Genomic DNA, 24935 nt, shown 5'->3' with positions numbered 1-24935 from the left:
AATGAATTATTTCTTTTAGTTTCCTATTACTGATGTAACAAATTACCTACCACAAATTAAATACCACAAATTTAAAACACAAATTTGGGGCACTTGACTGGCTCATCAGTTGGTGGAGCATGCAACTCTTGATCTCCAGGGTCATGAGTTCCAGCCCCATGTTGGGCATAGAGCTTACTTTAAAAAATCAAATAAAACACAAACTGGCGTCCACTGATCTTTCCTCCAAACCCCTCCCTTCTGGCAGAGGACATGAAAAGTGGTGCTCTGCCTCTAGCAGGCATGGAGTCACCTGGACAGCTTGTGAAAACACAGATTGCTGGGTCCACACCCAGAGTTTCTGATTTCATAGGTCTAGGGTTGGAGCTGCCATTTTGCATTTCTAACCAAATCCCAACTGATGCTGTTTATCTGGACACCATAATTTGAGAACTACAAATACAGAAAATGTAGTTAGGGTTTAATTTTTCATGGATGACAGATCCCAGGGAGCTCTATGTAGATAAAGGAAGCCAGTTTAGAGAACTTTTTTCAAATAAATTTTAACATTTATTCATTTTTGACAAGAGTGTGAGTGGGGTAGGGGTAGAGAGAGAGGGAGACACAGAATCTGAAGTGGGCTCCAGGCTCTGAGCTGTCAGCATGGAGGCCGACGTGGGGCTTGAACCCATGGACCGTGAGATCATGACCTGAGGTGAAGTTGGATGCTTAACTGACTGAGCCACCCAGGCGCCCCATTCCTTTTTTTTTTTTTTTTTTAAAGAGCACATTGTGACTTTGGAGACTGGTATATATTATGAACACCAGTTTGTCCCATCAGCTATGCCATTCTCCTGGACACTGTCAGGTTGGCTCCACCAGTGAGAGCTACAACTTCCCTAATTTAACACGATATTTAAGTTACTGGGCAGTAAGTTAAACATCATCTTACCTTCTCAGAAACAGACTCGGTGCTGTGTGGCTTATCTTCTAACTCAAAAAGAGGAGCTCTGGGACAGAAACGCACTCTCTGGTGTAGCTACAGACGGCTGCAACTGTTGCTATCAATCCAGAAAAGGAACAACTGAAACTCTAACCAGGGCATAGACCACTCAAAACATCTTTAAAGTTTTTTTAAATAGTCTCCAATTAAAGCCACGTAATTTTTTAAAATTTTACTTACTGTTTAATTTACATCCAAGTTAGTTAGCATATAGTGCAATAATGATTTCAGGAGTAGATTCCAGGGATGAATCCCCCTATGTGTAACACCCAGTGCTCATCCCAACAGGTGTCCTCCTTAATGCCCCTCACGTTTAGAAACACCCCCCAACAGTCCCTCCAGCACCCCTCAGTTTGTTCTCTGTATGTTGAGTCTCTTATGTTTTGTCCCCCTCCCTGTTTTTATATTATTTTTGCTTTCCTTCCCTTATGTTCTGTATCTGTTTTGTATCTTAAATTCCACATATGAGTGAAGTCCTATGATATCTGTCTTTCTCTAAGAAAGTCATTTAAATTACAGGTACACTAGACTGTTGCACTGACATTAATTTGCAAAAAGTCCTTCACCAGACAAAAGATTCATTTTGGGGTAAAATCAAAGATACAAATTTTATTGTTAAATGATTACTTTTTAAAAGTTAAATACAAAGTATCAGATCTATTCTGAAAATGCATTTATGTTTAAGCAGTTATTACATAATCTTGGGTGCACACTTAGTAAGTGTATATACGGGGGGCCTGGGTGGCACAGTTGATTAGGCATCTGACTTTGGCTCAGGTCATTATCTCATGACTCATGAGTTCAAGCCCAGCATCAGGGTCTCTGCTGTCAACACAGAGCCTGCTCAGATCCTCTGTTCCCCTCTCTCTGCCTTTCCCCTCCTTATGTGCATGTGCGCTCTCTCAAAAATTAAGATTTAAAAAAAAATGAAAACACAATACAAAAAATAAGTGTATGTTTTTAAAAGGATTTCCTGGCATTTATGGAAAGTTACAATGCATTGGCAAGTATATCATGATCCTTCTGCTTATCCTTTAAAGGGGTGAGTAGACCCCTCCCTCTGGGGCAGGCTTAAGAAAAAAGTAAGATGATTGGCCCTGGCACAACCTGTGTGCAGTGGACAAGGTGGCCACCATACTCTGATCAGTGGGGACTGCCAAAGGCCGCCGCTCCCCTCTAGCTAGGAGGGCTGTAGAATCCTGTGGCCTCATGGAAGTCTGAGAACACACACGCAGAAACAACTAAACAGTCCATAAATGGGGATGGCAGATTCTGTGATAAAGCCCCTAATGATAGGTCTCAGCATTTTATTATGAAAATGTTCAGGGGCGCCTGGGTGGCTTAGTCAGTTAAGTGTCTGACTTTCGCTTAGGTCATGATCTCACGGTTCGTGGGTTTGAGCCCCGCGTCGGGCTCTGTGCTGACTGCCAGCTCAGAGCCCGGAGCCTGTTTCAGAGTCTGTGACTCCCTCTCTCTCTGACCCTCCCCTGCTCACGCTGTCTCTCTCTCTCTCTCTCTCTCCTAGAAATAAATAAAACATTAAAAAAAAATTAAAAAAAAAAAAGAAAATGTTCAATATATAGCAAAGTTGAAAGAATTTTACGGTGAACATCTGTTTACTACAATTCTACCATTAATCTTTTCCTGTTTTATTGCTTTGTCTAATACTCTATCAATCCATCTTAATTTTTTAGGTATTTTGAATAAATTGCAGCTCTCTGTACCCGTCCTCCTAAAATCCTCAGCAATACCTATCATTAACATTTAGCATCTTTTTCTTTTGTTCTTAAATCTTCCACATGACGAAGTGCACAATAATGGTACATTCACGAAGTTTAGGCAAATGTACACACCTGTGTACCCCAAACCCCTATCACGATATAGGTTACTACCATCATCCCTTCCAGTCTACTTCCCCTCCCTCCCTCCCAGAGGCAACCACTATTTTCTTTCTTCCAGCACAGATTTGCCTCTTCTAGAAATTCACATAAATGGAATCATACAATATGCATTCTTCCTTGATGATTTTAAAAGATATTCCTAAGAAATTCAAAGTGTCTCTGAAACAGGGAGAACAATAGTGATAAAGACAATATCTGGGATCAGAGGATTCATTCACTGAATAGGTATTTATTACGAGAACCTCTAGTCCACGGACGGATACAAAGATCAGAGTCCCTGCCCTCAGTGAGTCTTCACGCTGTGTTGAAGGATACAGCACACACACCATGGAGAGCGCACCAGGGTGAAAGAGTCATCACAGGTCACAGAAGGAGACCTAATCCAGCTTGGGAGCCAGCAGGGAATCAACGGGGCTTTACATTTTTACTTTGGAATTGGTTTCAGGCAGCCAAAATGCTCTGTATTTTCCACAAGTCTAGAATCTTCTAACTCAAAAGGATTGTCCTTAAAAGGGTAGCTTTCCAGTACTGAGCAGATGGGTGCATGGCAAATTTACTCCACAAAATAAACAAGGGAAAAATTATAATAGACAAACTGTAATTATTAGGACTTCTGTTCTTCTCTAGCTTGAGTTGACACAAAATCAAATACATGTAGTACTGCCCTCAACCACAAAAACAACATGCTTTTCTGTTCCCGGACCACAGGGAGCAGAAACTTTGAAGAGCTCAAAACAACCAGCAAACCTCTGGTTTTGGACTTCACCTCCGCTTTCTCAAGGCCCAAGAAACCTAGGACACCTCGAAACTCAGGCCCTCGCCTCCTTTTTACCCTTTACCTTCATAGTTTATGCACAACATTACAAATGAAAAGTACTTGGTTCCCATACATACACACTTTTCCCTACCATCTGTCCTCAAAATTCTATGGCTATTTTTTAGTGGGGAGTGAGGAGCCCAAAACCTGGAAATTTCTTGTTCAATTATTGTAGAAGAGTAAAAGTTCCAAAGCTGCTTTTAGCCCAAGGGAAAGGAGGAAGCTACATACCAGGAGCCACCTATCTACTGTAGCTATCATGACCCTTGAAAGACAAAGTTCTCCCCTAGTGTCGTATGAAACAAAAAGGTAGCATCTCCATGTATCTAAATGTGGTCGCCAGTTTTTGGTGTGCTTCAGATTAGGAGCAAGTCATCGCCTTACCCACAAGCAACTGCTAACTAATAATGACTGGTGCCCCCAAAGAGGGCCTGAACTGAAACTTCCTTTTTTTTTATTTTTGAGAGACAGAGTGTGAGTGGGGGAGGGGCAGAGAGGGACACACAGAATCCAAAGCAGGCTCCAGAATCCGAGCTGTCAGCACAGAGCCCGATGTGGAGCTCAAGCCCACGGACCTGAGATCATGACCTGAGCTGAAGTCGGATGCTTAACCAACTGAGCCACCCAGGTGCCCCAAAACTTTTATTTCTGTTGGCGATGAAACTATAGAAGTGGTTTGCGATCTGCTCTCAATTAAAACAAGTCACTGCCTTCATGGCACTTCGAGAGCAACAAAGCAGCAGTCAGCAACACTAATTACTTTAAGGAAATAATCATTAGGCTCATCATTTAGGCTTATACATGCTATGGACTGAATGTCTGTGGGTCACCCCACTCCCAAAATTGTATGTTAAAGGCCTAACCCCCCAATGTGACAGTACCTGGAGGTGGGGCTTTCAGGAGGTGATTAGGTTTAGATGAGCTCATTGAAGTTCCTTCCGCCATGTGAGGACACAGTGAGAAGTCTGCACCCCAGGGAGAGGCTTCTCACCAGGAACCAAATCTGCTGGTACCTTGATTTTGGACTTCCTAGCTTCCAGAACTGTGAGAAATAAATGTTTGTTTAAGCCACTTCGTCTGTGGTATTTCACTGTGGCAGCTCAAGCAGTGTAAAGGTTTGTACTTATACAACCTCCATGACCCATCAAGGAAGGAAGGTCAGACGGGATATTCCAGAATGCAATGATTCTGGATATCCACATGTCCTTTCACTCTCTTGGCTGATTCTTTAATGTTCATCAGACCTCCACCAGGTGCCAGGCGCTGGGCTGGGCACTTGAAACGGGAAGCTACAGCAGAGCCCCCGCCTCATGCAGCTGCCATGCAAAAGGGGCAGGAAACATCCAATCATCACAGTCCAATTAAAACAAGGAAGTGCTATGAAAAACAGGAGCGTGGTGGCACAAGAACATAGAGGAGGGGAACCTTAGTCCTGAAAGTGGGAGCCAGCTTCTTTCAGGAAGTGACGCTCAAGTGGAGATCTGAAGTCCTCGGCAGGAGTTACTGAGCGATCAGGGAAGAGTGCTGTGCTCAGGGCAGGGGGACATGGCCCGGGCAAAGTTCCTGTGGAAGAAGGTGGGGACTAGGTAGGACCATTTTATTTTATTTTTTGTTTATTTTGGAGACAGAGAGAAACAGAGCATGAGTGGCAGAGGGGCAGAGAGAGAGGGAGACACAGAATCCGAAGCAGGCTCCAATTTGACACAGGGCTCCAATTCGACACGGGGCTCGAACCCACGAACCATGAGATCATGACCTGAGCTGAAGTTGGCCGCTTAACCGACTGAGCCAGCCAGGCACCCCTGAGTAGGACCATTTTAGCTGGCGAAGACAGGGAGGCAGGCAAGGGGGGCCTGGATCCATTCATCTAAAGAATTACTCTTAAAGAAATAAGCAGAATGGATTGAAGGGAGATAATTTAGATAAATCCCATTTTATCCTCAGTTTCTACGTCAGTGAAGAAATGGGCAGAAGACATGGCACTTCTCCAAAGAGGACATCCAGATGGCCAACAGACACATGAAACAATGCTCAGCATCCCTCCTCATCAGGGAAATACAAATCAATACCACACTGAGATACCACCTCACGTCGGTCAGAGTGGCTAAAATGAGCAAATAAAAGGGCTCTAGATGCTGGCGAGGATGTGGAGAAACGGGCACCCTCCTACACTGTTGGTGGGAATGTAAACAGGTGCAGCCCCTCTGGAAAATAGTGTGGTAATTCCTCAAAAAATTAACAATAGAACTCCCCTATAACCCAGCAATAGCACTACTAGGAATTTGCCCAAGGGATACAGGAGTGCTGATGGATAGGGGCACATGCACCCCAATGTTCACAGCAGCACTCTCAACAATAGCCAAATCATGGAAAGAGCCTAAGTGTCCATCAACTGACGAATGGATCAAGAAGATGTGGTTCATCTATACAATGGAATACTACATGGCAATGAGAATGAATGAAATCTGGCCATGTGTAGCAACGTGGATGGAACTTGAGGGTGTTATGCTGAGAGAAATAAGTCAGGCAGAGAAGGACAGACACCATATGTTTGCATGTATAGGAAGATTAGGAGAAACTTAACGGAAGACCATGGGGGAGAAGAAGGGGGAAAATACTGGGCGAGAGGGAGGGAGGCAAACCATGATAGACTCTTGAACGCCAAGAACAAACTGAGGGCTGATGGGGGGCGGGGAAGGGAAGGGGAGTGATGGGTATGGAGGAGGGCACTTGTGGGGATGAGCACTGGGTGTTATGTGGAAACCAACTTGACAATAAACTATTTTAAAAAAATAAAACAAAATAAAAAAATAAATGTAAATGGATTAAATACACCCAAAAAACTTTCTACTTCAAAATCAGATATGCTCACTAGAAAAAAGGTCCCCACTGGAAGTTTCAGATGCTAAACAAAGTTGGGCAGCCACCTCTTAGGGATCCAAAGTGCCCTGCTCGCGCCCGACCACACCCTGAGAAACTTGCTCTGTGGTCTACAACAGTGCCTTGGCGGCCAGGCTAAAACAACATCGCATCAGATGCCAGGCACAACTCCCCTTTTATCAGTTCGCAAGTTCAGAATATCCACGTTTATAATGAATTCCAACCCTATACTGGAGTTTTAGAAGCATTATGGCAGTTGCTCCCTTACCTTGGGGTCCTCGCCAGGCAGTTTCAACTGTCCCCAGAGACAGGGGGGAGGGGACCTTAAAATTTAACATGTAAACAATGCACCTAAGGGGCGCCTGGGTGGCTTAGTCGGTTAAGCGTCCGACTTTCGCTTGGGTCATGATCTCGCGGTTCGTGGGTTCGAGCCCCGCGTCGGGCTCTGTGCTGACTGCCAGCTCAGAGCCTGGAGCCTGTTTCAGTCTGTGACTCCCTCTCTCTCTGACCCTGCCCTGCTCACACTGTCTCTCTCTCTCTCTCCTAGAAATAAATAAAACATTTAAAAAAAAAAATTTAAAAAAAAAAAAAAAAAAAAAAACAATGCACCTAAAATAATTTCACAATCTCCTAACAGAAATGCGTAGCTGTGAAGTCAAAAGTAGATATAAAAAACTCAGTACAAAGGTCCAGACTGCTTAGCATGGGGGTAGGTGTGACATGAAGGCACGCTATACCATAGAAATCACTGATACGCTGAACTTACTAAGTTTATACTCAGTAGGGAAATGTTTATTTGAGAAAAACCATTTTAAAAAATGCTTTGCAATTAAGTTATCTGGAAAACTAAGTTATCTGGAACTCTTCTTGACCAAAGACGGATAAATGAAGGACTGTTCTACCTACAAAGTTAACAGGTAAAGGTGCTAGTCAAAGCAGTACGCTAAATGGTTAGCAACAGAGACAAGCCTGAACCACAAAAAAGTTGTGCCAGTAACCCTAACCCAACCACAACAGAAGACCAAATTGAATGGACTTAAAAAAAACAAACAACTTTATTCCAAACAGAATTACCAAAAGAAGAATGTTAACTTTGACACATTTAACAGATTTCATTTAAACTGTCACAAAACTCAAAATATCAAACAAAAACAGCTTTGTGTGCTTAACCGCTTTTAATAATGAAACTTTAAGAGGCCTGTGGAGACTCCCCCACAATTTGGGAGTCACTCAGGCAAGCAATTACTTACTATTAAGCAAAAAAGAGTATTAAAAATGAAAAGTCCTCAAATTTAAAGAGAATGCCTTTTCAAGTCTTTGATATGTATTTATATGCACATGAGAAAACAGTATCTTAAAGGAAATAAAATCTGAGTGCTCACCCTTTCTTCACATGTGATGGCCTGTCTCGCCTTCATTTTGCCTGCATATTCCTCACTACACAATTTTATCTGCACTGACCTGCCATTTCCAGCACAGCGTGATCAGGTGACCCATTGCACACATCCTGTCTGCCACCCAGGATTCCCTTATGTGTTTGCACAGCACTAGAGCGGAGTATTACCACTGTCATCGAGCTAGGAAATAGGAAAGCTCAGGTCTCCAAAGATGATTCTATGTACACAATTCTGTTTTATTGCACAGTTTACAATATACAGCAGGTGATTACATAACCAACCATAAGGTAAGAATATTGATTATTGAGACAAAAACATCAACTGTCTCCAACCACAAATGAAACAAAGACACACAAATCTGCCACCATAGAAAGGTTGTGTTTACTCTGTGATGCAGTCCTGAGGGCTCCTAAGCATGTTAAATACAGAATCCATCACATATTCCTGGTGGCATCAGAGCTCAAGTATGGGAGGCAGGACCAGAAGGGCCCTGTGCTCATAAGCCGTCTGTGCCACCTATGTAACAAAAAGGCCACTTTTAAAGCTCTTCGGATAAACTTATTTAATCATGTTTGCCTTTTCAAAACTACTATGAGTTCACACTGAAGGTAAAAAAACAATAGTTAGAATCTCTTATTAATAACACGCTTTGACTTCTTTTAAGGTTCAAAGCTGTTGGCTACCATAAGCAAGTTCTGCTGAACTTTGTCAAATTTAAAAGGTCTACAGGACAACACAAAACCATCCCTGGTAATGTATTTGCAGTTTGGTCTTCAAAAGTGACAAAGAAATCCAAATGTACTATGAGTTAAAATCATTAAAAATATTTATTGTTTTTAAATGCCACAAGTTTGAGACTGCAGAAACCAAAGCATCCCCTTTTCAAATTCTCACTTCACTTGTATTTCACAAAAGTGCTTCAGAACGTGGGTATCTATGGTCTGACTGGAGTGTACAAACAGGAAGCCGGCTGCCAGGCCGTGGCCCCAGCTGCCTCATGTAGGTGGATGCCGAGCACCTACACAGACCCGTTGGTGCTCAGGCACCAGTGCCTGTCATTCATGTCCCAAAACTCAACCCGCTTCAAAGCCAGACTCTATTCAATAAGCCAAAGATGCTACTCACGTTTATTCGATGTCAAATCCTTGTGTTCTGAAATCCTCACATCTGCATCTTGGTTTTCAAAGTAAACTGCCATTTCCAACACAGTATTTTCAAACAGGGCTGTTGTAAAGCTACTGGGCCTCATTACTGCCTGGAAAATGCTTGATAATGCTTCCCAATCCTTTATGGGTGGAAGATGTTCATGTGACCAGCCACAGTGCATTGAGAGGTAAACATCTCTTTTGGACTATCTGCCCGGAAACTGAGTAAACTACCAGTGGAGACGCAGATTTTGTCTTAGTCAGTGTATGCACATATTCATATGCAGTTACCCAGAATGAGGACAGCTTGGTCATGAGAAACCTAACTACTCTGCCGTGTCAGATGTTGGCAAGCAATTTTAACTACATTATTTACAGACGGGAATTTTTAAGATTGATAAACCACTTTTCTAGGATGTTTCAGGTTTTATTAGTTATTCAATTGGTAAATAGGAGGCATTCTGCCTTACTGATCAGGGCGAAAGATTTTAAAATCTGATTCCTTTGACAAGTAAGTTTTTCTCTGTTATTTAAGGGAGGAGTATGCTATCCAGCTATTACGAACTTCTAGCATTTAAAACTAACCCTCTAAATATCTTGATTTAGATTTTATCACCTCAAACTGCTTTAATGATAAAATGTAAAACTGAGTTCTCAAAATGTAAAAATCCTAATAGAAGTCTCCATTCCAAGAGTTAAATAAAAAAGATAACTAACACTGTGGGGTGAAAGCTATCCTGAGGTTTTTTTTTTTTCTCTTTAACACTTAGAAACCAGGAGGGAAAAGTCTACAGAATCCCATTAACAGACTTCAAAAATACAGTATTATGCAAGTATTTATCTTTTTTTTTTTTTTAAAGGACAGTTTCGAGAACAGGATACTTCAATATGTGAAACTAGGACTCAAAGTGAAAACACTCTCCAAACTCCCAAAGCTCTTCACTAAGTTGGCAACAATTAATCAAAGAACTGAACTAGCCAGAGTTTGATCCATATGCAATTAATGTGAAACTTCTTCACAAGATGAAACGTCTGTAACGAAATGTAAGTCTCCCCATCTTTTGGCAATGAAGTAAGTGAAATTAACATAAAGGCATTCAAAGGATTTAAGGTCACATTCAGAACTGAACATAACACTTTCCAACTCAGAAAGCAAAATGGGAGCTTTCACCAGCTACTTGGGTCTGCCCTACCACACCTGAACAGTCTGGATGATGACTATCCCAACAGGTACTTAGTTTCAAAACTAACACAAGCCATGGATCATGAAAAGCCTACACCTCATAAGGTGTTTTGCTCCTCTCTGTCCTACCATGTTTATGCTTATGTTTAACAAAGACCACCCTCTGCAGCTCCTCCTAAAAGCAGAGAAGCAAGAAATGGAGTAAGAGAAGGAAGCCTGAGAATTCACAGGGCTCTAAGAAGAGCCTTTTCTCTGGCTGGTTATGGCCACTGATGTTTCAATACAGAAGGTTTAAAGACTTTTGGGGAAAAGAACCATTATCTTGGCTATTAGCTTTCCTTGTCAAAAGCCATCAGACAGACGGCTATTAACCAGGCAACTAGCCTAAAGTTCTTAGATAATGATTACAAAACAAAATAAAAAAACCCTTAAATTTTCCTATTAGAACCTTTTATTCTGAATTTGTTGCTGCTGAAAGAGAACAGCTCTGCCCATAATTCATCACGCCCTGAACTTGTGACACCAACCTGTATTTGGCCAATTAGGAACAAGGCCAAATTGCATTCTTCTTAGGTCTATTCAGTTAATAAATGGCACTTAACTGACAGTTTCTTTCATATAATCTTTAACAAGAACTCGTAAGTCGCATTGATTATACCCCAAGAGAGGAGAGACCGATGGTAATTCAGGTGAGCACCTCTGAAAAGGTTTGTCAGCTTCCTGTCCCGTTCTAGCCAGATTTTTTGGAACACCTTGGGAGAAGACTGAAACTCCCCACCAATCTGAGACTGCATGCGAGTTTTTACAACATTAACTGGAAAAAACAAGATTCCCAACATGGCACCCAACAGACCTCCGCAGATAAAATCATTGACCAAATGAGCGCTGTGGGTGGTTGCGGTAGGCAGATGCTCCTTAATGGGGCCACGAAGGCCAAAGAAAAGGACATTGCTGAATCCATTACGGAAAAGAACAGGTACCAAGCCTCGATAATATTCTCTTATTCCATGGCATCTGAGTGCCTTGAAAGCCTGGTAAGTGTTTGTAAATTTGTCATGATGCCTGTGGTCTTGAAGCAATGTCTGAACTCTTTCCAATGGAGTGAAAATTGCTTCTGTTGTCCCTGCAAGTACCGCTGCCACGCTACGAGTTGCAAACTCAGGGGGACTGACGTGCTTCCGGAGAAGGCAGGATAAGTCCTCATACAGACCGAACATAAGCGCCAGTGTGGTGGTCTTCTGCATCAGTGGGGGAAGGATGCCGCGGTACAAGTTTCGAAAGCCATCCCTCCTCAGCTGAAGCACTGCATCCCGGGTTTTGATTCCGTACAGCTGTTGCCGAAAGAGCACCTTCTGAATGGGAAATGTGATTGCTACATTGTTGAAAGCTGCACAGCAGCCGCACAGATAATGCTTCATTTCACCCACATTTGCAATGTGAGGTGACAGGTCTTGTTTGGAAGATGGCAGGATGGGCGGCCTCTTTTCATGAGCTTCTGAATCCACCATGTTGCTTAAGATCTTTCTTCTTCATGAAGGATATTTTTAACCTACAAATAACAAAATGACAATAGGTAAACCATTATACATAGGGCTAAAAACGTGGAACTTTTCCATAACCCTTTCTCTAACTTCTTGAACACTACTACATTTCCCTCCTTTTAGGCCAGATGAGTAGCTGGTCCAGTACTTGCCAAGGGCCCCTGGAGGTCCCACAGACCCTTGCAGGGGTCCAGGAGGTCCTTCCTTTTCCAGCCACGTATCTGTGGGAAGTGGGATTTTCTGCTTATACTTCAACCAGAACTTCTCCCAACAGACGCAAAGCAGATGCAGAGAGAAGACTCCACCTACCTTTTATGCCCTTTTACACAGACCTACGAAACTGTCAAACACTCTTCTCATTAACTTTTTTTGAAAAATTGTTATTTTTTCACGAAAACGTGTTGTCTATATTAATGTGCAATGGGTTTATCACTGATATTTTAAAGTGAATATTTAAAAATTTTCTTTTTGTTTCTAAGACCGTAAGTACTAATCTACATAAATAAGCACTCTTTAGGGCCCACAATACTTTTTAAGCATAAAAGGGTCCTGAGACACCAGAAAGTTTGAGAACTCCTGGACTAGTTCATATGTGCTGTCAACTACATAAGGGAATATACCATTATCCCTCTGAAAACATTCAAAGTCCTTCGCGGAGAAATAAAATAGCAAAGCATGCATTCATTCTTTCTGTTCACTAACACTTTAATTAGTGTCTAATCTGAACTAAGCCCTGTACAAATTGCTAGAGATTCAAAAGCAAGGAACTCATGGGGTGCCTGCCTGGCTCAGTCAGTAGAGCATCTAACTCTGGATCTCAGTGTGGTGAGTTCAAGCCCCACAGTGGGCATAGAGCCTAACTTAAACAAAAACATAACCAAAAAATGAAAACAAAAGCAAGGAGCTCACAATGTAACAAGAGACTGCCAAGGAAAATAAAGACATCATAGCATAAATACCTTGTATGATAAAAAGGTGCTCTAGATAAGGGACACTGAGCATGCACTTTGGGAGGTAGAGGCTGGAAGAACAGGGTCATGGATGGCCCACAGGTATGTACTATACACTGCATTTTCGTGTATTTAATTCTCAAAACAATTGCAGCAAGTAAACATTACTTTCCCAGTTTTACCAATGAAATAACCAATATTCTCTTTTGTCTGAGGTGCAGAAAGTAACTGGTAGAGCTGGTGTCATAAGTCTGACTCCAGAGCTCATGTGCCTGCTATCATACCACAGGATGACAAGGACTCTGGGAGGCTGCCCTGGACAAAAAGTGGCTCTATCAGACTGCTGCAGATGTGAAGCCTAAATATACAGGCTTAGCCCACTAAGTAAAACTAAGGTAAGGCCCTCCCTCAAGAACACACCTGCTTCCTTAAAATGTGCCTTGCCAGTCATCTAAGTTTGATTTTCCCAAAAGGATTCGAATATTTGGATCATCCAGAACAATCCTACAGCCCAGAAATAATCTTGACTGGGGGACTACATGGCAATTTTATTATATTTTAGATTAACAGGCTAAAATTTTTTTTAAGATTTTATTTTTTTTAAGTGATCTCTGTACCCAACCCGGGGCTCAACTCACAACCCCAAGATCAAGAGTTGCATGTTCCACCAACTGAGCCAGCCAGGCACTTCCAAAGGCAAAATACTTTTAAATTGATTTTGATTCCTCAACAGTATGAGACCACACTTATGAAATTACTCAACAATAACTCAATTAAAAAATGAGCAAAGGACTTGAACAGCCATTTCTCCAAAGGAGATATAAAACAAGATAGGAGACTCCATCCATCTTCTAAGCCAGACATGAGAGACCTACAAAACTGTAGAACATCCTCAGGTGCCAGCAGGCATAGGAAAAGATGCTCAACATCGAAATCAGCAGAGAAATGCAAATCAAAGCAATGAGATCACTTCACCCATTAGGATGGTTACTGTTCAAAAAACCCCAGAAAATAACAAGTGTTGGTAGAGATGTGAACCCCCATGCGCTGTTGGTGGGAATGTAATATGCTGCAGCCACGAAAACAGCATGGGCAGAACTTCAAAAAAGTAAAAATAGAACACAGGAGTCAGCAGTCGCACTTCTAGGTATGAATCCCGAAGAAGTGAAAGCAGGTTCCGAGAGGTGTGCGCACACCCACAGCAGTGCTATTCACAACAGCCGAGAGGAGGAAGCAGCACAACATCCACTGACGGATGAATGGTAAACAAGATGTGGTGCATATATATGATGGAACGCTACGTGGCCTTAAAATGGAAGGAAATTCTATCACATGCTACCACATATTAACTGGAAAAAAAAAAGTCAGAAAAGGACAAGTACTATAGGATTTCACCTAAAAGAAGTAGTCAAATTCAGAGAGACAGAAAACTAAATGTTGGTCAACAGGGGCTTGGGGAAGGGGGAAAAGGGAGTTACTACTTAATGGGTATAGGTTCAGTTGTGGAAGACAATAAAGTTCTGGAGATTTGCTCTTTAACAGTATAAAAATACTTAACATTATTGAACTGTACACTTAAAATTGGTTAGGATGGTAAATTTCATAATGTGTTTTTTTACCACACACATAAAAATACTACATGTAAGGATTTTAATGGTAAATAAATTTTTAAAAACTGGCTAGATAAACCATTTAGGTCTCTCTCTTTTTTTTTTTAATGTTTATTTATTCTTGAGAGAGAAAAACAGTGCAAGTGGATGAGGGGCAGAGAGACAGGAAGTCAGAAAATCCAAAGCAGGCTCCAGACTCTGAACTGTCAGCACAGAGTCCAACAAAGGGGCTTGAACCCATGAACCGTGAGATCACCACCTGAGCCGAAGTCAGACACCTAACCAACTGAGCCATGCAGGTGCCCCTCTTTGCTATATTTTTCAAGTTAAATTTGTGTCAATCTATTCAACGGTTTTCAAAAGATGAGATGACAATAATAAAGCTCTAATCAGAATAACAAAAGGCCAACAGTGACAGACCAAGAAGACAAAGTTTCAAAGTAAGCAAATTACAGTATCTCTCTGAGGCTCAGTTTCCACACTTAAACTGAGGCCAGTGTCATCCACCATGCACAATCCAAGTGAATGTCAACTAAAGAGTCTTAACCCCAATGCTGGGGGCACTGTGAGCAATGCACTTAGGGTCTAGTAAACAAATGTCAGCCTTCCCAGTGGTCTCCTCCCTACATTTTTAATAAGAATGTATTTTGTTTCATTCAGACTTCTAGGAGAACATTGTCAAGATGACTTTCTTTGGGAAGTTTTTCTTTGCCTGATTTTAAATTGGCCTCTTAGCATACTAAGAAAATTAAATTCAACCAACTTATTCAACTCCTTCCATGTTCCTGGTACTGCCCTACATGTGAGAGACTAAAGATAGGTAGAACCCTGGCCCCAGGACAGGTAAGACATGCAGACCATTAGACTACAGTGTGATGAATGTCAAGCACAGAAATATGCACAAGGTATATAAAGGCCCAACAGAGGAAGGGGTCATTAACTACTGGTCTGACAGGGCAGGACAGGAAATGTGGGCAAATAGGGTGAAGCACATTCAGCAAAAGAAAGCAGCACAGACTAAGGTGTAGGTCCTGTGTCAAAGGAGCAGCAGCATCACATTCTGGAGAAATTATTCAAGGACGTTCTGCTAGATCACCGTGTGGATGGAAGATGGGTGGGTGGCAGAGGAAGGGGAAGCGGGCTTACAGGCTTGGACCTGTGTTATGAGAGACCCTCAGGAAGATCTCAAGACCCTCTGACACGGAGTACTATTTTTCCCTTTCTCATGTGAAGCAAACGGAAACAAGCTATTTTTCTTCGCTGCCAGGGTCTGTGTGTCCTCTCCCCACAAGACAGACTACACTAAAAAGAATATGTAACAGTCAACCTTTGGCCTAAAGTCTCTTTGTTTTGGAGTTCCAGTTGGCCTGCTCCATGTTTCTATTAGAAAAGATAAACTTGCCCTCGGCCGAGAAAAACGGTGACTAGACACCACTGCAGGCCCAAACTCTGCCCTTAAGGAAGGTCCTAAAAGCGGTCAGGAAACTTTTCTTGCCATTAAAATCTCCTCCTTGACAGTGCCAGGGGCGCAACCGTCACGGTCCACCCACAAGCGGGGGAGCCACACTACCCCCTCAGGTGGGGCGCTGGAAGCAGCAGAAACGCATGTGAACGCTGCTAAGCACTACGGTCAATCGGTTCAACGCTGCAGGAAAATGTGTTCCACTGCAACGTAGTCAGGGTACAGCCTGGCTCAGAGAGGAATATTTCTAATTTTGGCAGGTAATAAAACAGTTAAATTATGAAGTCACCTGTATGCTCAACTGAGAAAGGCTGGGTTCCTTGGAGTTGGGCTGCTTGTAGATCCAATAAAACAAATGAATCATTTAAATGAAAATTCACAAAAGAAACACGTATTAATTTTTTAGGAAAAAAGTACACATTAGAAATTAAGCATTTAAAAAAGGATATTTATTTTTTTAAGAGAAAAAGTTGTAAGTCAATTAAATAAATTGACATATCCATGCTCCAGGCTCACTGCCCTAGCTCAGGGCTCTTTAGGTCTTGTCTGACTCAGGCGAGGGCCTCTTTACCAGTCAGCCTGCCACTAGTGATACTCACAATGCGTTCTAGAATCTTCTAACAACAGTACAGAGATACCCCAGTATTTTGAATGATTGTACAGTATTCTATCATTTGGAGGTATTACATATCACTTATTCTATCTCCTATTTTAGTCCCTGGTTTTTGTTTAGGTTTGGTTTCTTTTTTTCTTTTTTTTAAGAATGATGCATTGGGCAGCCTTGGACATACCCCCTGCTTGGGTGAACTCTTACAAGTTTATCTGTAGGGTAAATGTTTACAATGGGATTGCTGGCTCAAATTCAATTTGACAGCTACTCCAAATTGCCCCTAGAAAAATTATGATTTACACTTTAAATTATGTGTATGCCAGTACCAGTTCTGATACCATTTCCAGTAGCAGGTATTAAATTGTAATTTCTGCCTATGTGCTGGGTAAAAAAAAAAATCTCATTTTGTCATTTAAAAGTTTTTTAATGTTTTATTTATTTTTGGGAGCGAGAGAAAAGAAAGTGCATGAGCAGGCAAGGGGCAGAGAGAGAGGGAAACAGAGGATCCAAAGAGGGCCCTGTGCTGACAGCAGGGAGCTTGATGTGAGGCTCGAACTCACAAACCGTGAGATCATGACCTGAGCCAAAGGTGGATGCTTAACCAACTGAGCCACCCAGGCACCTGTCATTTAAAGTTTCTGATTAAAATATAGCATTTTTCATTTTTGACCATTTGGATTTCTTTTACTCTAAATTTTCATGTTATCCATTTTCCTGTACACAAAAATTTTTCTGATTTGTAAAATCTTTATATATTAAAAAAAAAATCAATCCTAGTTATATTTACCAAATTGTGGCAAATACTTTCTCTGCTTTATCATTTCTGTGGTACTGAAATTCTCAAGTTGGGTATTAAATCTATTCATCTTGGCTTCTAGGCTTTGTAATACCCTCAGAAGGCCATCATTACTCTAAAATTATGAACGAGTAACCCATGCGCTGCTTCCCTCTCCTGGCTTTATCATCCATCCTGTGACCTGTGGAACGGCAGAGTAAGGCTCGAGGCAGAGAAGAGATACCTCTGGAAGTGACTGGGGAGCAGAAACTAAATGCCCACAGGCATGTGCACATTCCCGCCACACTACCTCTGCCCCGGGAGCAGCCCAGCACTTCTTTAGTGCCAACCTGCTGTGACCCACAGTGGTGGCAGGACACGTGTCACCATCTGGTAGGACTTGCTCATACCCTTCTCAGAATTCTCAGTTTCCTGGCTCTCACGCTTTTCCTGGTAAACTTTAGTGTTTGTCACATTCCTCTCAAAAATCTTGTTGGTATTTTACAGAGAAAGTGACTTTACAGATTAAAGAACTGTCACTTTTTCAAAATTAAACTATACTTTACAGGAATATGAGGTCTTCCTATTTACTTGTGTCTTTTTACAAACCTTATTAGCATTTACACTTTTTTATACAGATACTGAATATTTTTGAGGTCTAGTTTATCTTTTTCGTTGCTATTATGAATGGGCTGATTCCTTCCAATTAATTTTCAGACTGCTTTTTGTCTGCATACGAAAAAGCTACCAATTCTTGTGTATTAAGGTCAGAACCAGCCAATTTACAGAATCCTCTTGCAAATTCTCAGTTTTTTGGACTGGATTTGATTCAGCTTCCACTATATAAAATACCACAAATTATTTTTATTTCTCCTCTATGTGACTTTTTTCTATCTTATTAGATTCACAAATACTTCCTGAACAAAATTAAGTTATGATAATAGTGAATGTCCTTACATTTTTTTTTTTAATGTTTATTTTTGAGAGAGAGAGACAGACAAAGCGTGAGCAGGGGAGGGGCAGAGAAAGAGAGGGAGACACAGAACCTGAAGAAGGCTCCAGACTCCGAGCTGTCAGCAAAGAGCCCCGACATGGGGCTTAGACTTGAGAACCAGGAGATTATGACCTGAGCCGAAGTCGGACACTTAACCTACGGAGCCACCCAGGCGCCCCATATATTTTTTTAATGTTCATTTGAGAGAAAGTGAGGGGGTAAGGAGGAGGGGGAGGGGAGAGGGAATATTCCAAGCAGGTTCTGTGCTGCCAGTGCAGAGCCCAATGCAGAGGTCTATCTCATGAACTGTGAGATCATGACCTGAGCCGAAATCAAGAGTTGGATGCTAAAGCAGCTGAGCCACCCAGGCACCCCCTCTTTATATTTTTCTTGACATTTCTGGGAACTTTGCTAGGAATTAATGTTAAACACGACACTAGTTTTTTGTGTGAGACACAAGAAGTTGTCATCAGAGTATTCATAATCCAAGTCCTAACAGTTTACAGGGAAACAGATCACCACGACACAAAAATGTTTACTGATCCAACTAGCCCCTATAAAACCTGTACCCACTCAAGTAACCTTCTCTGTCTTCTTTCCCCAACCACCTTTAGGATTGTGCTGCAAACATGAGTGAAGCAGGTCTTTCCAACAACTATCACATTTCATCAGATAAATTACATTAAAAACCCCAAAACTTCATCCTGTATTCATCCTAAGAATTAGTAGATCTTTAATTATATAAGCCCCTTTACCCCACTATTTACTAGGAAATTGTTTCCCATTAAAACTGGATTCCACTTTTCTGGTACTAATGATCAACTGGTAAGGGCTTAGAGGGTTTTCAAACATGGGAAAGGAATATATTTATTCCTGTTTTACTGAAATTCAACCACCCTCAACCCCTCCCAACACCACTAAATCAGGAACTTTGGGAGCTACTGAGATGATCATATGAATACTAGAGACATAGCCAGTATAACATTTAAGAGCTGCAGCTAACTGCCTGGGTTCAAAGCCTGGCTCAACCACGTACCTACTGTGTGACCTTCGGCAAGCTCCTCAATGTCTCCATGACTTAACTTCCTCATTTATAAAATAAGGATGTTACCTACCTTATAGGTTGGCTCAATTAATTAAGTTACTGCATGTAAAGTATCCAGGAGAGTAGTCTAGAGCACCAGAGGTATTCAACATGGATAAACTATTATTATTGTTCTTCTTTGATGGATTTATTTGGTGTAAATGTTAGTATATTTCTTGTTAATTACTTGCCCTTCTAATAGAGGAATGAATCCTCCTTGGACATGATGAAATACTTTAAATGTATCACTAGATACCATCCACTAATATTTTAAAATTTCACATCACTAGAACATACCAAGTTTCCAATTTTAGTGCCATCTTCATGCCAAGTTCAGGTGTCAGTGTTCCACTGGCTTTGTAAAAAGAATCTGTCACTTTTCCTTCTTTATGCTGGTGAACAATTTAAATCTTATCAAAATTACCTTTTCCTTCAAAGTTAAAGGAATTCACCTGTAACATCATCTGGGCTTGGTGTTTTGGGGGATGGTAGCTTTTTGGTAACTTTCTCAAATTTCTTCCATTATTACTGGTCTGTTAGGTTCTTTCTTCTGGAGTCAATTTTGGTAACTGGATTCCCTTTAAAAAAAAATTCTGGTTTATTTAGATCATCTTATATAGTACTTACTGTTTTGTTTTTAAATTTTTTGTTTACTGTTTATTTATTTTTGAGAGAGAGACAGCATGATCAGTGGAGGGGCAGAGAGAGAGGGAGACACAGAGTCCAAGGCAGGCTGCAGGCTCTGAGCTGTCAGCACAGAGCCCAATGTGGGGCTCAAACTCATAGAGAGAGATGATGACATCTCTCTATGAGAGAGATGACCTAAGCCGAAGTCAGACGCTTTACCAACTGAGCCACCCAGGTGCCACTAGTACTTGCTGTTTTTAAAAAATATTTCTAGTCTTGACCGGGGCATGCAGTTTGTCAAATTTACATTCCTCCCATCCCAGCAAGAAACAAGCTCTTAGACGTACCAGTTTTACTATTTTTCAGGTTTTAAATGTTTCTCCTCTTTATCTCTTTTCTCTTGTTTGGTCTAGGTTTACTGTATTCTAATCTCTCAAGTTAGATGCTTATTTTTATTTCTTCGTTTCATAATCTGGGTGTTTAAGGCGACACATTTTCCTTTGAGCACAACTTTCTAATATTACTTTTTAAGATTCTCTGTGGAGGATTTTGGTCTAATTGATGGCTGCCTCATCTGTATCACGTCCTGTTTCTTCAACACAGTGGCTTTGATTTGGGATTATACACACCCAGCTCCAGAATCCAAGCCTGTTTCAGCTCTGCGGCATCTGATATCCTGTATTTATGCTCAGGAGAAGAGCATCTTTCTTGTGGCCCACAGTAAAGACAAGGATAGATCTCACTATCTGGCAACTGTCCTCCAGTCACAAAAGATTCGATGATAAATACCCCTTGAAGCTGACCTTCATTGGTGGGAGAACAAAGCAGCAGTGGTGGCAAGCTGACTATATGAAGTCCATTACTAAGTTTTTTGACCACAGCAGGGCAAAGGTAAGAGATACATACAAACCTGAAATATCCAGGCTCCGTGACAATCTTGCCAAAGAAAGAAAAATAAAATAGCCACTGGCATCCATCTTTCTGCTAGATCATGCTGAAATGCAGGGGAAGGGGAAAGAAACACAGAACTTAAAATGGATAAAGAAATGTTTTTTAAAAGTCCCTGTTTTGGTACATTCTGGAGAAATAGGATCTTCTAGCATATCTAGCCATAGCTCTGATATCTAACTATAGCCTCCTTGATCTGATGACTGCATTGTTTCGATTTGCTTTTCTGGAAAAGCATTTTTGCTAAAAGCCATACAGACTTCCTCCTTCCAGACTTTGTCCTTCTTATGTAGCAGTACATCAATCTTTAGTATAGCATCGTGCCATGCAGCATTTGAAGAATCAACTTTTTTTAAGATTTTATTTTATTTTTTTAAAGTAATCTCTACACCCAATGTGGGGCTAGAACCCATAACCCTGAGATCAAGAGTCTCATGCTCCACTCATTGAGCCAGCCAGGTGCCCCAAAGACAATTTTTAAAACTATTAACCTGTTGATGACTTTATTATGCTAATTCCCGTTTCAATAGCGGTTTCCCTGAATTCAAGACACAACTTCTTGTATATGGCAGCTTTCCATCATGCATTATTTTTGTAGGTACTTATAGGACTTGGGGAGAACTGAAAAGAAAAAAAGCAAACAACCCACAGCCTTTTAATTTGTTTAAAACACACTTTCTGCCTTGTACATTTTATGCTCTTAACCAGTTAAAGAAACCAATGGCATTTTAATCTATTTCTATTTATCACCAATGGCATTTTTATTAAAAAAAAAAAAAAAAAAAAGAAAAGTCTAGGGGCGCCTGGGTGGCTCAGTCGGTTAAGCGACTGACCTCAGCTCAGGTCATGATCTCACAGTTCGTGGGTTCGAGCCCCATGTCGGGCTCTATGCCGACAGCTAGCTCAGAGCCTGGAGCCTGCTTCAGATTCTGTGACTCCTTCTCTCCCTGACCCTCCCCTGCTCACACTGTCTCTCTCTCTCAAAAATAAATTAAAACATTAAAAAAAATTTTTTTAAAGTCTAAAGATGCTTGAGAAGAAGTTTGCCAGGGTACAGAGTTTCATAATTATTAATCACTTAGTCTTCTACATCCTTACTTCTTACTGTTTTAGCTGACAGATGTGAATTTAAAAACTTGTAAGTACTACATTTGCCAATCTAAGATCAACCAACATTTTAAAAAACAACTTAGCCTATAAATGCTTTTACATCCATATAATGTCTTGCTCTTATTCAGTCTCAGGACTAAACAAAATAAAATCAACAAGAATATGCAGATTAATGCATATATGATTATATATTATGACAATGTATGAGTGTAAAAAATTTCATTTATATACTATATATATAATAATAGATTTCAAATTCTAAAGTCACCACCTACAAGCTGTTTAACAATTTACTGTTTCTTAATAATACAAACCAAGTTATTTGTACACCTGACTAACCAAGTTTTGTCCACATTCACTTTTAATTTTTACTAGAATGATTTGCCTTTTTTTTTTTTTTTTTTTTTAAAAAACATTGGTTTATTTTCGAGTGAGAGAGAGATAAGAGTGCGAGCAGGAGAGGGGCAGAGAGAAAGAAGGGGACACAGAATTCGAAAGCGGCTGAGCTGTCAGCACAGAGCCCTACAAAGGGCTGGAACCCACAGCCTGCGAGATCACGACCTGAGCTCAAGTCAGACACTTAACCTCCTGAGCCACCCAGGTGCCCCTGGAATGATTTACTTTTTAAAATTTTGCAAATTACAGTTACGTCATCTAGTTTGTCACAGCTCTTTGTAATAATGGAGACTGTTATTAACTATGGCTCGCAGAAGTTGGCCATTTACTGACCACTGTATTTCACTATTTTAAACTATTTTAAGAACATCACTGTACATTTAGAATCTCAAATGAGCAGACCTGGAAAAGGAAAAGGAAGGTAATGAAAGTGTCCTAGACTTCACAGATTTAAAACTTTCATTCTAAACTTTAACCTCCTGAGACTGATGATGTCCTCAAAGAAACCACAGATGTACATGGGAAAAGAAAAATAATAAAACTAAAGCTTTCCCTCTAGTTTCACCCTACACACCAGGATGGTATGAAGTTGTTCTTAATTTAGCAATACAAGCAAGGATAGCGAACACAGTATTCTGTGGCAATGGAGTTTAGAATTTTACAATGTTTATCTATATTGCAAACATGGCCAAATTTCTTTAAACTAATCTCTATACTTCAGTTCCTTAACATGGATAATTCTGTGCAATTTCCTGTAAAACTTATTTATCATAATGTTATCCTATTTGCTACCCAAAGCACTTAACCTATCTGATCAACAGGAAGCACAGTTGACTTTCAAGCCAACTACAAGTGTCAAACTTCTGCTGCAGAATCCAGCAGTGTAAACACTTACTGTAATTTACAGCCCACATGGATAAGCAGGACCCAGATGTGATCCCAGCACAAAAGTCTGTGCAAAAACTGGGGGAAAGGCAAGTGTAATTCTCGAAGGATGTGAACTCCCACAAGTCAGCAGGTCTGAGTCAGCATTCAGAACAAGAACAGTCTGGGTTCCAGTCCTAGTCATGACAAGATCTTGCTACAACACAAAAAGCAACGTCCCTAATTTAAAAATCCAATTCTCTAGTCTTACTTTATCAAAGGAGAAACCAAATCCCTTCAGTCAGCGTAACAGCTTATGATTTTTTTCTTTAGATGCACTAAGGGTGACTCCAGATCCAAAGTGCCTAACCTGTGCTCTGAAACCACAAGGGAACCTGACCAGTTCTGGCACCTTTTAATTTTATTGAACCCTTTGCAAGCAAGGGCAGAGGAGGCTCGAACCCGCAAGGTCATCACGCTCATACTTTCAGGGCTTCTGTTTCACTGCTGACTGTTAAAGAAACAGAGGGTGGGAATTAAGACCAGCTGTGTATAGCTGACGGGGCAAAATAAAGGTTATGTCCAAAGGGTAAATACAGCTGAGGCACCGATAGGCTCCACCTAGCTAAGCTCCGGGCTAAATAATCAGTACAGAGATTCACAATGAACAACATCGCCCGCCTGCCAGCGCCCCCCACCCCCCCAAAAGCCTTGTACAACAACACGATGCAACATGGAGTCGTAAAATAAGCACTGCCTGTGGCTGAACTTACCGCCCTCTGAGGGTCCATATCCCCAATCCGGGATAAGGGGGAGGGTTGGGGACTGGGCAGGATCACCGAAGGCCCTTCCGTCTCCGACAGTCAACAGTCTCCGGCGGTCCGGAATCCCAAACCCCGAAAGGCAGGGGCCCTTCCGGCGTCCTAGCGCCGCCAGCGCCGCTCTCCCCTGGCCCTGCAAAGCCCAGCTCCTCCCCGCTTTACAGCTGGAGGCACCTCCCTGGCCGGGGCGCGTCCGAAAGAACGCAGTCTCCTCCGTCAGAAAGGCTCGCTCCAGAAGCCAAACAGCACCCCCCGCCCCGCGAAGCCCCGGGAAGTCTGGGGACCCGCGGGAAAGCCGGGAGCCGAGTGGGCGAGGAACCGACCCTGCGCGCGCGCGCGCGCGCGGCGCCTCCGCCGGCTCCTTCGGCTTCGGGCCCCACCCGGGAGGGCGCGCGCGGGACCGACCAGGCGCGCGGAGAGGGGTGGGCCCCAGCGGCTGCGCCAGAGGGCCGGGGCCGGGCGGCCTCCTCAGACCGTCCTTCGTGCTTCCACTCCTTCAACCCACAGGCCGGGAGGAAGGCCTGTGCTGCCCACTCGCCAGCCTCCGGCACTCACCCATTGCAGCGGGCATCCAGCTCCGCGCCCGGTAGCCGCCAGCCCGCAGCTTGGCGAGCTTGCGAACCAGCGGGCGCGCAGGCGCAGACCTTGACCGACCCGGCGCGCGGGGCGTGGCGTGACGTGCTCGACACCGCCCGAGTCAGGTCACGTGAGGCAGTCGCAGCCGCGCGGCTCCTCCCTAAAACCGCGGAGAGTCAGGTGACCCCAAGCAAGTACTCTTGGCACCAGCCGGGCAGGTGTAGGGTCATCCACCACACCTGTCGTAAGGCACTGGGTCTCC

The 24935-nt window shown here is 42.2% G+C and overlaps 1 protein-coding gene across 11 annotated transcripts; it reads right to left on the bottom strand.

Moving 5' to 3' along the window:
* Nucleotides 1–7613: 7613 nt before the first annotated feature.
* SLC25A51 (solute carrier family 25 member 51) lies at nt 7614–24722 on the bottom strand. Of its 11 annotated transcripts, none has more exons than XM_039234804.1 (5): nt 24050–24716; nt 20869–20952; nt 19784–19909; nt 19629–19686; nt 7614–11854 (listed from the first exon to the last, which is right to left on the bottom strand). In XM_039234804.1, exon 5 carries the CDS (start codon nt 11811–11813, stop codon nt 10920–10922), a length of 894 nt encoding a protein of 297 aa, XP_039090735.1. In that variant the 5' UTR covers nt 11814–11854; nt 19629–19686; nt 19784–19909; nt 20869–20952; nt 24050–24716; the 3' UTR covers nt 7614–10919. The 11 variants fall into 11 exon arrangements, with proteins under 11 accessions (XP_039090735.1, XP_039090737.1, XP_039090736.1 ...); XM_039234806.1 differs by lacking the exon at nt 19629–19686 and adding an exon at nt 16158–16202; XM_039234805.1 differs by lacking the exon at nt 19629–19686 and adding an exon at nt 16158–16199.
* Nucleotides 24723–24935: the final 213 nt, after the last annotated feature.

This window comes from Hyaena hyaena, unplaced genomic scaffold (genome assembly GCF_003009895.1).
Source record: "Hyaena hyaena isolate Hyena2069 unplaced genomic scaffold, ASM300989v1 scaffold_93, whole genome shotgun sequence".
In the NCBI taxonomy this organism is placed as follows: domain Eukaryota; kingdom Metazoa; phylum Chordata; class Mammalia; order Carnivora; family Hyaenidae; genus Hyaena; species Hyaena hyaena.
The sequence above is the reverse complement of the archived record's forward strand: the minus strand, read 5'-3'. Positions and strand labels throughout refer to the sequence as shown.

Bases quoted from the DNA above. Each gene is read 5' to 3' on its own strand.
- SLC25A51 (XM_039234813.1), bottom strand. From the start codon at position 11,813: ATGGTGGATTCAGAAGCTCATGAAAAGAGGCCGCCCATCCTGCCATCT.